At 50.8% G+C, this 11,558-nt stretch overlaps 4 protein-coding genes across 4 annotated transcripts; 1 reads left to right on the plus strand and 3 right to left on the minus strand.

Moving 5' to 3' along the window:
- Nucleotides 1-390: 390 nt before the first annotated feature.
- Z518_07847 (uncharacterized protein) lies at nt 391-2,329 on the plus strand (the record flags this gene model as incomplete). Its single annotated transcript, XM_013413590.1, has 4 exons — nt 391-536; nt 600-929; nt 1,025-1,949; nt 2,012-2,329. The coding sequence occupies 4 exons, from the start codon at nt 391-393 to the stop codon at nt 2,327-2,329; spliced, it is 1,719 nt and encodes a 572-aa protein (XP_013269044.1).
- A 1,534-nt stretch (nt 2,330-3,863) lies between these two features.
- On the minus strand, nt 3,864-4,824 carry Z518_07848 (uncharacterized protein; the record flags this gene model as incomplete). Its single annotated transcript, XM_013413591.1, has 6 exons — nt 3,864-4,012; nt 4,061-4,112; nt 4,166-4,273; nt 4,330-4,479; nt 4,549-4,693; nt 4,775-4,824. 6 exons carry the CDS (start codon nt 4,822-4,824, stop codon nt 3,864-3,866), a joined length of 654 nt encoding a protein of 217 aa, XP_013269045.1.
- A 387-nt stretch (nt 4,825-5,211) lies between these two features.
- Z518_07849 (uncharacterized protein) lies at nt 5,212-7,778 on the minus strand (the record flags this gene model as incomplete). Its single annotated transcript, XM_013413592.1, has 5 exons — nt 5,212-6,288; nt 6,359-6,628; nt 6,707-6,847; nt 6,916-7,695; nt 7,752-7,778. The coding sequence occupies 5 exons, from the start codon at nt 7,776-7,778 to the stop codon at nt 5,212-5,214; spliced, it is 2,295 nt and encodes a 764-aa protein (XP_013269046.1).
- An 877-nt stretch (nt 7,779-8,655) lies between these two features.
- Nucleotides 8,656-10,805, minus strand: Z518_07850 (uncharacterized protein; the record flags this gene model as incomplete). Its single annotated transcript, XM_013413593.1, has 8 exons — nt 8,656-9,127; nt 9,182-9,485; nt 9,581-9,674; nt 9,729-9,983; nt 10,037-10,144; nt 10,206-10,297; nt 10,353-10,549; nt 10,609-10,805. The coding sequence occupies 8 exons, from the start codon at nt 10,803-10,805 to the stop codon at nt 8,656-8,658; spliced, it is 1,719 nt and encodes a 572-aa protein (XP_013269047.1).
- Between the last annotated feature and the right edge of the window lie 753 nt (nt 10,806-11,558).

Here is an 11,558-nt window from a genome sequence, read left to right on the forward strand (position 1 = left end):
GAGGTGCCGGCACAGACGGTCCTTGCAAGCGTTATTTGTGCGGGGGGAATAGGGAATTACGACACGGCGTGTCAACATTCACTAACCGCAATAAGTTATTGGAGGCCTTGCTTGTTCCACCGCTTCATCGTGCTCCACGGCATAATCCCAATGCCACAAAGAAATTATAGACAAAACTAGACCGCGTGTTCTGGGGCGGACGAGATGGACCCCTATAAGAATGGCGTCAGCCTTGAAGAACGAGCGTGCATCTGACCTAGCTCAACGGTTGGGCTACCTTGACCATTGATGATATATCTTTGTCTCCTACCATATTCCTGTCTCCCAAACTTTGTTGTCCACGAATTCCTTCCTAATCAACATTTGGACTTTCGAGTCAGTTGGCACGCGATGGGTCGGCGTCGAAGGGTCGCGGGTTTGGGTTCACATCCGGCAGAACTAACCGCTGCAGACGTGCGAACACAAGCAGCCTATAAGAACAGATGGACAACGGCCATCCACAACCCCGGACTACTCTTCATTGCCTTCTTTGCCTCGTAAGTGTCCCATGTAGGCCCGGTTTGGTTCCATCCAGCTTCGGCTGACCTTTATAACAACAGATTTGGCGGCTTCGAATATGGCTACCAGCAGGGCGTCCTCGGTCAATCCTTTGTGATGACTCGCTATATGGATAACTTCCCTTCAGTGGTGGCATCGGCGAGTGCGAAAGGCTGGCTCACCTCGGTTCTACAACTAGGGGGGATCCTGGGCTCACTGACAGCCGGAATCTTTGGCGAGGTCTTTTCCCGGAAATACACCATGTTTTCAGCGTGCTGCTGGGTTGTCCTTGGTTCGTACTTGTACTGCGGTGCATCCTATCATCGACCCCAGCTGTTGTATGCCGGACGGTTTTTCACTGGCCTTGGTGTTGGCACGTTCAGCGGTGTAGGGTAAGTACATATCCCATGGCTCCCCGTTCAGCACCTTAAATAGGGGCGAGGACAAAGACCCAGAGCTTTGCTGACCTCACTTCCTCATCCTTCAGCCCTCTTTACAATGCCGAGATTTCCCCGCCCGAGATGCGCGGCTTCATTGTCTCTTTCTACCAATTCGCCACAATCCTAGGTATTATGCTGTCGTTCTGGATCGGCTACGGGAGTAACTACATTGGCGGCATCGGCGACACTCAGTCGAACCTGGCCTGGAGGCTCCCTTCCATTATTCAAGGCATCCCAGCGGCCATCCTTGCTCTTGGAATCTGGTGGCTGCCCTTCTCGCCCCGTTGGTTGATCAAAAAAGGCCGTGATGAGAAGGCCATCTGGACATTGGGCAAGCTGCGCCAGTTGCCAACTGAACACGAACTGATCCAGATCGAGTACAAGGAGATCAAAGCCGAGTGCCTGTTCGAGCAGCGCGCTTTCGCGAAGAACTTTCCTCTACTAGCAGCCAAGGAAGAGGCTAACGTCTGGATCAGTGAAGTGGCCCAGTACTGGAACATCATCCGCACCAAGGACCACTTCAAGCGTGTCGCCACCGCCTGGCTGGTCATGTTCTTCCAGCAGTGGTCCGGCATCGACGCCATCATCTACTATGCCTCCAATGTCTTCATCAGTTTGGGCTTGACGGGCGGCACTCAGGCCCTCCTCGCGACCGGTGTCACGGGCGTCGTCTTTTTCGTCTGTACACTGCCAGCCATGGCCGTGATCGACAAATTTGGCCGCAAACCTATGCTTATCTGGGGCAGCGTGGTCATGTGGATATCCATGGTCATCCCAGGAATCATCGTTGCAAAGTTCCAGCACGATTGGGCGGCCCATACTGCTGGCGCCTGGACTGCTGTTACCTTTATCTGGATCTACGTCGGCGCGTTCGGCGCAACCTGGGGCCCCGTCTCGTGGACTCTTGTCGCCGAAATCTTCCCTCTCTCGATTCGATCCAAGGGCGCCTCCATCGGCGCCTCGAGTAATTGGGTGGGCTGCTCCTACAGGCTTAAAACTGTCCAACATAACAAATAGCTGACAAACTACTCTAGGTTAACAACTTTGCAGTCGCCTTCTACGTCCCGCCCATGTTCGAGACTTGGGAATGGGGCACGTACATCTTTTTTGCGGTATTTCTCGCTGGCGGCATCGTATGGGTATGGTATTGCTTACCGGAGACCAAGGGTGCGACTCTTGAGGAGATGGACCGCGTTTTCAACAGTCACACCGGCGCAGAGGATGCCGCTATGCTTGCCGAAGCCCGCCGTGACGTTGGAATCGACTCGAACCTCGATCTAACCGCTATTCGCCGCACCAGCGCCGCCAAAGAAGAGAGCCACGAGGTGAAGACTGAGGTTGAAACAGCTTAAGTGATAGCACATAGGATTAGTAGTGTGTCAATTTTGTGCTCTATATCTGGAGCCTCAAGTCTCATACAACAAGAGAGTAGGAAAGAAGAGGAAACAATATGGAAATTGCAGTGGTGGGAGTAGAATGTGAAATACCAGTGATTGCCCTTGTTCATTTACTTAGCTTCCGTTTTCGTTTTTTATTATGTCTATTCCGTTCCCAACATACCGATGTGGTATATGAGATCGTCCACCCCCGCTCCTAGTCCGACAAGTCTTTAGGTATCTGCTGGCTAGATCACCTATTGTGCCTTCACTAGCCCTGAATCTATAAATTCTGTTGCCAGTATCTTAGCCATCCACGTTCTGCACACCTTCCCGTAGACTGTGTAGGCGACCAACAAATTATGCCACATAGTCCTAGCCATTCTTAGACAGTGTTCGGCAAGTGCGTAGGTAGACCTCGTACACGTCCTGACCGTACTCAACTTCTAATGATTTTAGATCTTCGAAAAGGGAACATATGTCATAAATCTTGTCTCACCGGTCTTGACAGTCCGACCTTGCAAGCACTCTCGAGGCTGGAATCGACAAGTGGTCGAATTCCCAACGTCTTGTGGTAAGATACGTGCCGCCGCCTGCGGGTAAGGAAATAGTTATAGGCGTGACCATTGTGACCGGCTGATCCACTAAGCTGGTTTGCAGATCTTCCATATAAGCGCGCAGGCTCACTGCGGGAAGAAAGGGACGGTGGAGGAATCCTTACAAACAAGTCCATCATTCTGTTGTTCATGTTGCTACGTCCCTCGAAGCCTGGATGATGGTAGTCATGACTGTGATGGACGCTAGTTCGAGTCAGCACAGCTTCGATGCTACTTCTTGCCGTATGGCAGATATTGTGGACGAAGCGACTATGACGAATGGGACGAGTCGACAGCCCTGGTGCGTCCTGATCCCGGTGAAGACGCTACTCTAGCAAATCGATGACAGGCTTCAACGTCTCCAGCCGGATGACGAACGTCAAGAGTTCTACAAGAACAGTGCATTGCATCGTAAAGTGGTCAAACAGCACAATTTTATTCTTGCTCAGGATGAGTTCTTGCATGATCCAGAGTGGACTCTAACAAGGGGGCTGACACATTTTCTCCACAACAGTGAGAGCTGGAGCAATCGTGCTGTAGTATGACTTATGCAAAATTGAACCCGACTCGAATGACTAGGCTAACTGCACTGAACGGTGCTATATCTGTACTTGGACGTTGTACTAAGGCTATGCACAATGAGATATCGTCGGATAAGCATGCCCGAGTCTGCTCGCGTCAGTTTGCCGGCCCTGTCCAAATAGAGATGCAAGGTTTGTCTTACCGACTTGGATGCATTGGCCTGTCATTGATCCGCTCTTCGCCGCTGCGATGAATGCATCCGCACAATCTTCGAGGACGGTCAACACCAAGTTAGCATAGGAATATTACCGCTGTGGATTCCAAATTCCGGCTCACCACTTGTTTTAAGATTGCTCTTTCTGCCAATGCGTCTCGCTGCTCTGGTGTAAATTTCAATCCCCATAGGGCGTATCAGTCAAGACTTCCGCGAAGTCCCATCTCAGACACTGTACCCATTCTGTGAGAAGTAATCCAGGCAATATGGCGTTCACTCTGATCTTCGGCCCCTGTGTTACTGCCAGTGCCTTCATCAAATGCAGTCCTGTCCAGCGTCAGCTATGCGCAGTTTGGACTTAAGCGAAGTCATCACCGGCCGCCTTCGTCACCGAATAAGGCATAGAGCTTCCGGATGGAGAAATGGCCTGGACATGAGTTAAAGGCTGGCAGCAAGCGGTGGAACAGGTCCTTTGCCCACTGCGATGGACGAAGTTACGAGGAACACCCCGCCATCAGGATTGGCGTTGAATGTAGAGGCCGCTTCGCGCAAAAGATAGAGGTTGCTCTTGACATTGACCGCCCAACACTACCATCGTCAAGATGAGTCCTGCAATATCATAAAGACGAAACGGGACAACCGACTTTATCCCAGTCTTCCTCCGTCATGGCGTATAAATTTCCAAACTCTGTGAACTTGGTCCATCCTGCATTGGAGATGATGATATCAAGTCCTCCAAACGCTCCAATGGTGTCTCTTACCATCCTGGTACAGTCCTCTTGGACACCAGCATCCTGTGTGCATTAAGTTAGCCACCACGCAAGGATCGGATCCCCTCCAAAAGAAAAGGGGAGCATGCATACACCTTGAATGATGAATGTCTTGACCTTATATTCCTCCTCAATCAATGCTGCGATCTCTTCGGCTCGCCCAATGTTTGATACATAGTTGATCGCCACGTTGCAATCCTCTGCCGCTAGCTTCTGAACAATTAGAGCGCCCAAACCCCTGAACGAAGAAATGCATAGTGTCAGCGTGGCGCATCTCCGTGAGAGAAATGTGGTTCGTCTATGCCCGACGGCATCTTACCGTGAACCCCCGGTCACCAGGACATTTCTTCCTCTAAGATTGTACGGCATCGTGTAAGGTTGCAGTCTATCAAAAGTATTAGGGCGCCTTAGTAGAAAATTGTCAGCCCTTCCCGTGGATCATATGTGTCATTTCTGCTGAACTACCGTGTTTCCCTCCGGCTCCTCTCTTCGTCCTCATCTGTGGGTGTTTTATGTATCCCTTTGACTAAACAAATAATCCAATCCTTGTTGTGGTAGGTCTTCTATGTTCACTCCAGGTCCCTCCACGTCACATCGTACAAGCCTCTCGGTACGGGGGAGGGGTTCGTACAATGAACTGCCGAAATTTGTAGCATTCCCGTCAACTATCCGTGTGGGATACGGGGCCCGGGATCTTTCATGCACTTTAAGACAATACTCAATCCATCTTCTAATCGCACCGTACCATGTCTCTTCCTAGCTCAATTCTGACGTGCGAAGCTTGTGGAAGATTTGCAACGCTTTCCCTTGAACATCAGATATCGGCCAAACGGAAGAGGCACACAGCACCCTGGAACCTTCTTGAATCAAGCGAGAAACTCCATCCGATCCCATGATGCTGCCCACGCCTGCCAGGCAGGGACGCATTCCTGTGCCATCTTGCAACCAGGATTCCTCAATTTGCCTCCCGAGACGTTGGTCTAGACGGATCGTTGGAACGGCATTGGCTTCAGAAGGAAGATTAGAGCATAGTCTGGCATTGTCACCATAGATCCACAAGGTCAAGCAAGCTATCAACAATGCACGGCCTTCATAATACCCATGCATGTTTGACTGCCGAATGCAAGCAAAAAGTCGGCCTGCATGTAGCGCCACCTGACGAGCTTCTCTGTCATGCTGTTGGAACCAACTTCTAAGACGATGCCGGCAATGAGCTATATCGACGCTAGTGACACGATAGCCCAAGTAACAAAAGAGCTCACCCAGGGGGATGCCAAGGACAATGCCGATGGCGTGATAGTGATGTAATGTCACAGACTTCAATGAAGACGGTAGTAACAAGTCCTCGTTCTCGGAACACAGTATTTGTAGATATTCCAGAGCTTTCTGGGCGACTGGGGGAGTGTTGGCGGTCGAAAATGAATTAGAACCATGCTGCTGAAGGTCCTGCGTGGCCCCGAGGTATATATCGTATCCTTCACGGGAATTGCGCCAAACGTCGAGAGCGTTGCGGAAGACACCCAGGACTAGCAGGAGAATGGCAAAATCGCCAAACCCGTGCCGACGGGTCCTGGTCTTGTAGAGGTTATTTAACTCTCTTCGGATATTGCCTGGTGGTGCCACGCCTGCATCAGAACTCTTCAGTAAACGATGACCGAAAGCATTGTCGAGATCTTTGCGGCTAGGCTCACCATACTGCTGCGAATATTCACGCCACAGGGCCGCTGTGGGAGCGTGCCATATATTTTCGGCACTAGGCAAGCGCACCCGGAGTAGATTTGTGGGAATCAGCGGAGGCTGGTCAAGAAACAACATATATTGGCTGTCAACCAGCTGATATCCAGTCGTAGTTAGCGAAATACGTCCGAGGTACCAGTTCAATGGAATGATATGTTGGACTCACCCAAAGTGTGTAAGCCAGTCGACGCATGCTTTCCTTTCGTACCCACAGTTCCCAAGCCTGCTGCGTCTTATTTTGCATTTCCGATGCACTCACTAGACGTTCGGCCTCGTAAAAGCAATTTATCTTTCGACATATCACCTCGAGCGTACTTCGCATGGCTTGAGCCGACTCCACGAGTCTCATGTCTTTCGAGAATTGCATGCCTATTTGGTTAAGCACTCCGGCTTGGGCGAACCAGGGTTCGCACGTGGCCCCATAGTCCTTCTCGATCTACGTAGCTAGTCAAATGACAACTCCTAGAAAAGCCCGAGGTGTTGCAAACCGCGTTGAGCGATGATATGCACTTACCGTTGCATAAAACGCTCTGCGAACAAACTCTTGCAGAAGATCCACACAGTCCACCGCCTCAGGCACTCGTGAGAAGCGACATCCAGTTGCTATGACAGCGAGGACTAGCAGCCATGGTTCATAAGTAGGGTCAAAACTCGGCTGGTGAATAAAAAAACACCGAACTGAGCAACGATTTGGCTATAAGTCGATCGCGGTAAAGACTGAACGTGGGCCAAATTTTCCGGTTCCCACATCGCGTCGTCACTCTCAGAGAGCACAGAGGAAAAGGCACCCATGAGGGGAGGATACTGCGACTTTTCTGCTCGGGCACTTGAAAGCCGAGAGCCTCGACTTGTGGCGTGACTTTGTCGGTCGCCAACCACATCATGGAGCTGTCGTCGATTGTTGAATGTTTTTCGCACAAAAGCATCAAATTGCATGCCTTGTCCCTCCTGTGGATCTGGACTCGGTCTAGTACCCAGGAAGCTCGGGAGTGGCGCATCTGATGGGTTATCATCTGAATCATCGTTTGGGTGCGACATATCCATCTCTTCCAGCTGAGCTTGGTCTGGCGACAGGGGAAACCCGAAGTCGGAGAATGGACCCTGAAACAGTGAAGCGGAGTCCTCATTGTCGTCCCAAAACGGCGCGTCCTGTGCCGCTGTGCTCAAGGAAAACAGTTCGGACGACTGCAATTCAAAAGGAGCACGGCCTATAATAGATCCGTCGAAGTGCACATCATCATGTTGCGTGGTGGCCGAAAATGCAGAGAGATACGTGTCACATGGCGGGTTTGCTGTCATGGACATTGGCTCAGGAATGTTTATCGATGCTACAGCGTCTCGTTGAGATGTAGCTCCTTCACCTAACGACTTGTCGGGAGACATGAGAGATTTGTCGTTCCCATCGACACCGCTCTGCGCCCATAGTGATCGTGGTTCCGCCAGGTTGGACCAGTCAGATCTACTGGCGATCGGCTCGGAAACTTGTGGTTGAGGTTCTTGCGGCTAATAAGAATCAGACAGTTACTCCGGGCCATGAATTATCCCAGTTGTCCACTCACCTTTGAGGCTTGAGCAGCTCCATACATGCATGTATAGTTCCTTGAAAGGCATCTGTTGCATGGAAGATGGCCGTCGCATTTAATCTTGCTTTCTGAACATCGTCGACAAGCGTGCTTCACTCTGCCTCCATTATTTGTGAAAATGGGGTTACCGTTCTGCCTTTTATCGTGCACGCTGAGATGACGTTGCAGGGTATCTCTAATGATGAACAAAGGGATCCGTGAGTAAGTGGAGGAAGCAGTTGACCACGAAATTCTCACCTTCGTGAAAATGCGCGATCGCACTTAGGACAGCTGAACGGACGTTGGCCCAGGTGGAGCAGCTTGTGCCTGGAGAGGTGTTCGGTCCGCTGAAAGGTAGCACTACAAACATCGCAAGCATGAATAGTCATGGCGCTGATTACAGGACCTGCCGCAGGAACGAGAAGTAGAGACTGTATGTTTTGGATCAATTTGTAGAGACGATATTTGGAAAAGGAGACGAGCAACGGATCCGGGGAAGGCGACTTAATAGGCGCTCGTGAGATGCGGGGGGGAATGCGGGGAGTAGCTATACCGTAACTGTATGGTAGCCGATCCCCCCAAATAAAGGGCAGGTTCCTAGGCAATACAGTTGCTTCGGATATTATGACGAAGCTCGAGGTTCTTATCGAGTTGCTCGTGATTTCAGTCCTGGAAAAGACTCTGTTCAATCACTTCTCTTATTAAATTGAAGCTTTAGGAGGCCTCTAGAGCGCTCATTGAAAGGCTCCGACGCAACTAGAGAAGCGGTAAAACTATATAATTATCATGCTGGGGTCCAATGTGAATATTATTGACGCCTCCAAACCGCTGTTGAGTTCTAAAGGCACAGAATTCCTCCATCAGCTTTCACTCCTATGATCGAGAAAGGGAACTCGAGTGCTTACCGATCAGCAGCTTCGTTAGCTCCGAACCAAGCGACGCCTTCAGGGTCTTTGGCTGTCACTTCGAAGATGAGCGTTTCGCCTTTCTCGACGACCAGATCAGTCGGCCAGAGTTCGAAATCTAGCTGATAGATTTCTCCATTCTTGACGTCCTTCTTGTCACCTCTCTTGTGGCTGAGCACGGGGAATGAGAGCGCGCCTTCAGCCAGCTCAGGATATGGTTTAGGGTTCAGGGTGCGGTGTGAAGCACGAATCCATCCGAATGTGACAGGAGTAGGCGTGCCGATGCTGCTGGCAAACCATTGCTCCTTGCCGCTCTTGTCAAGCTTGCGAAGAGCAACGTAGACATCAATATCAGCCTCGGCCTTGCCTTGATGGCCAGATAAACTAATCGATAGTCGCGTGCTCGGATGACCGCAGATCTCGTACTCCTCGTTCGCTGGCACAGTCGCAAACTTGAACCCATCGCCACTGCAAAGCTTGATCAGTCCGGAGTACATCTGTGGAGAAGTTGAAAACCCTTACGTCAGGCCTTGATATGATAGTGTGCCCTCAGACGAAGGTTTGCATGTGCCGAGAGACTGATCAGCGTGCAAGTAGAATTTCTCGTATCTCGTCTGGGCAGGAGGCCATTCCCGCTCATCACGCCAGGGGAACACTTCGGACTCATTGAGCGTCCCCATTGGCGCCATACCTCTGCGCACACTGAATCGTACTGGTGGTTGTTTGCCACTCTTCCAACCATCATAGTCATCACCCTTGAGAAAACAATCGAAGAAAGATAACTGCATGTCAATATATGGCGAAGTATAGAATGGGGTATCTACCACTTGTCATTAGCCTGGAGCGAAAATGCCAGAGCCCAGACAACAGGGTCTGCTCTGAGACCATTACAATTTTCGACGACGGGAAAAAATTACTTACCATGACGACCAGTATGAATTCGTAGGAACTTGAGTTTGGACCCTGCGCGCAAGTAACTGATCACATTACCCCGAAGGTGGAGGTTGAGGCCGCCCTGATCTGAAGATTAGCGGAACTGCAGGCGTGGAAATTGAGGAGGAACATGTACCCAATTTCCAGCGCTGAGGAGCGGCACCTCAATTTTGGAGTAATCCTCATGGACCATGCGGCCTTGGTAATATTCATCATCCATAAACTCATTCGCGGAATCGGAAACAATCGCCAGGACGTCTTCACGGTTCTCACGGAGTTGTTCCTCCGTCAATTCACCTTCTGGCGCTGTCGGACCAAACGTGTTTTGCTCCCTGTTTCGGCTACCATACTGAATAGGGATGACCTGCGCCGGATACCAAGTGCGGAAGAACTAATATATGGTTAAATACAGGGAGAAAGCAATTTTGACAAATCGCCTCGTACACTGGAAGCAATGCCGCCGCGTCTCGTGGTTTCGCGATAGAATTCTCCAAATCCTTCCCATGGACAGATGGCAGCCAGACCGCGAGGTCGACGTGCTGCCGTTGGCCACTGCATCACAAGCCATATAAGCTCCCTGCATGAACAAAAGACTAAGCCTGGGGCCACTGACCTGATTGGAACCAAGGTAAGAGATGCCTGAGAGACCAACCTTTCCAGTAGACCATGGCTGGTCGGCAGCCCATTCGACCACCTGGGCATGATCTCGAAAAGATACCTTAGCCACAAATCCAATTTGTCAAAGTTGGAGAGGCCCTACCGTCAAAATGCTCTGAATTCCAGATCTCGAGATAGCCTGGCGATTGGCCAGTGCCGCGATGGTCCCAAATGACCACAACATAACCCCTGGGGCACCAGTACGACGGAGAGGGAGCCTCGAAGGCAATGTGCTCACAAACATGCTCCCCTGTGACTGTGATCGAGCCGTGTTCATACACCTTTGCACGATGATAGTTTCTGTGGAGGGACAAGCTCTCAGCTTGGAGCAGGGCGTCCCATGGATCAGCTTGACTCACACGTCCTTGCCATATGGCGTAGAGGTCAGGAGAACTGGCCATTTTGGGCCCCCAGTAACTGGCAAAAAGACGTTCAGACGGATCCTGGCGCCATCAGCAAGCACAACCTCCTCGTTGATACGAGCAACGTAACGGCCATCGCTCTTGTCGATGGTCAAAATAGAACCAAGCGGTTTCAAAGGCGGAATATAAACCATTTTGAGCAATTCCCAGGCTTCTATTGGCGCGAAACAATTCAGTGTCTTATTCCTGGCCTGTCATACACTCCCATAGAGATGTGCCTCCCTTATATGACCACAAATGTTGCACATGTTGGTGGGAGCTCAGCTAGGTATCGTGGAGCCGATGTCTCGGTCATCTTACGTTGATGGTATGTGTCAGCGTGCACTAACCTCCCCCGCAAAAAACCCGAAAGAAGGTCCACCCCCACCTCCGCTACCATTCCGAAATTCGTCAGGAGGCCGGAAAAAGGACGAAATGGTTGGCTGTCGATCACCTCAAACCGAGTCTGGCTTCCCCATTCTACGGGCTGATCAAGGTTCCGAGGGGGTTTCAGACGCATTTGGCGGCTGACAGGAATTCACGAAGAAAGGATCTTCAGAAGAGCATTCCGAACCCTTTGCTCAAAGTCCAGTTGATCAAACATTCGTTCTCACTCTATATAGACTCAGTGGCCGCAATCCATCGCCGCATTCAACAGGGAGTCAAGCTTGATTCTGCTCATTAAGCCAAAGCAAGCAGGATCTACAGAGGAATGATGTCTCACCTTCGTAAGTGATTACCTCTGGGTGTTCTAGGGCCCAGCCCCATGAGATTATATCCGTGTGGGCCAAGTTTGTCGATACGCATACTGACCATGATCGTATGCAACTTCCATACTAGTAGCCATAGCGGGGATCCAGAGGAATACTGCACCGTTGAGTTCTATACGTTTGTCAGGTTTCATTCGA

The sequence above is a fragment of the Rhinocladiella mackenziei genome, assembly GCF_000835555.1.
Source record: "Rhinocladiella mackenziei CBS 650.93 unplaced genomic scaffold supercont1.6, whole genome shotgun sequence".
Taxonomy (NCBI): Eukaryota; Fungi; Ascomycota; class Eurotiomycetes; order Chaetothyriales; family Herpotrichiellaceae; genus Rhinocladiella; species Rhinocladiella mackenziei.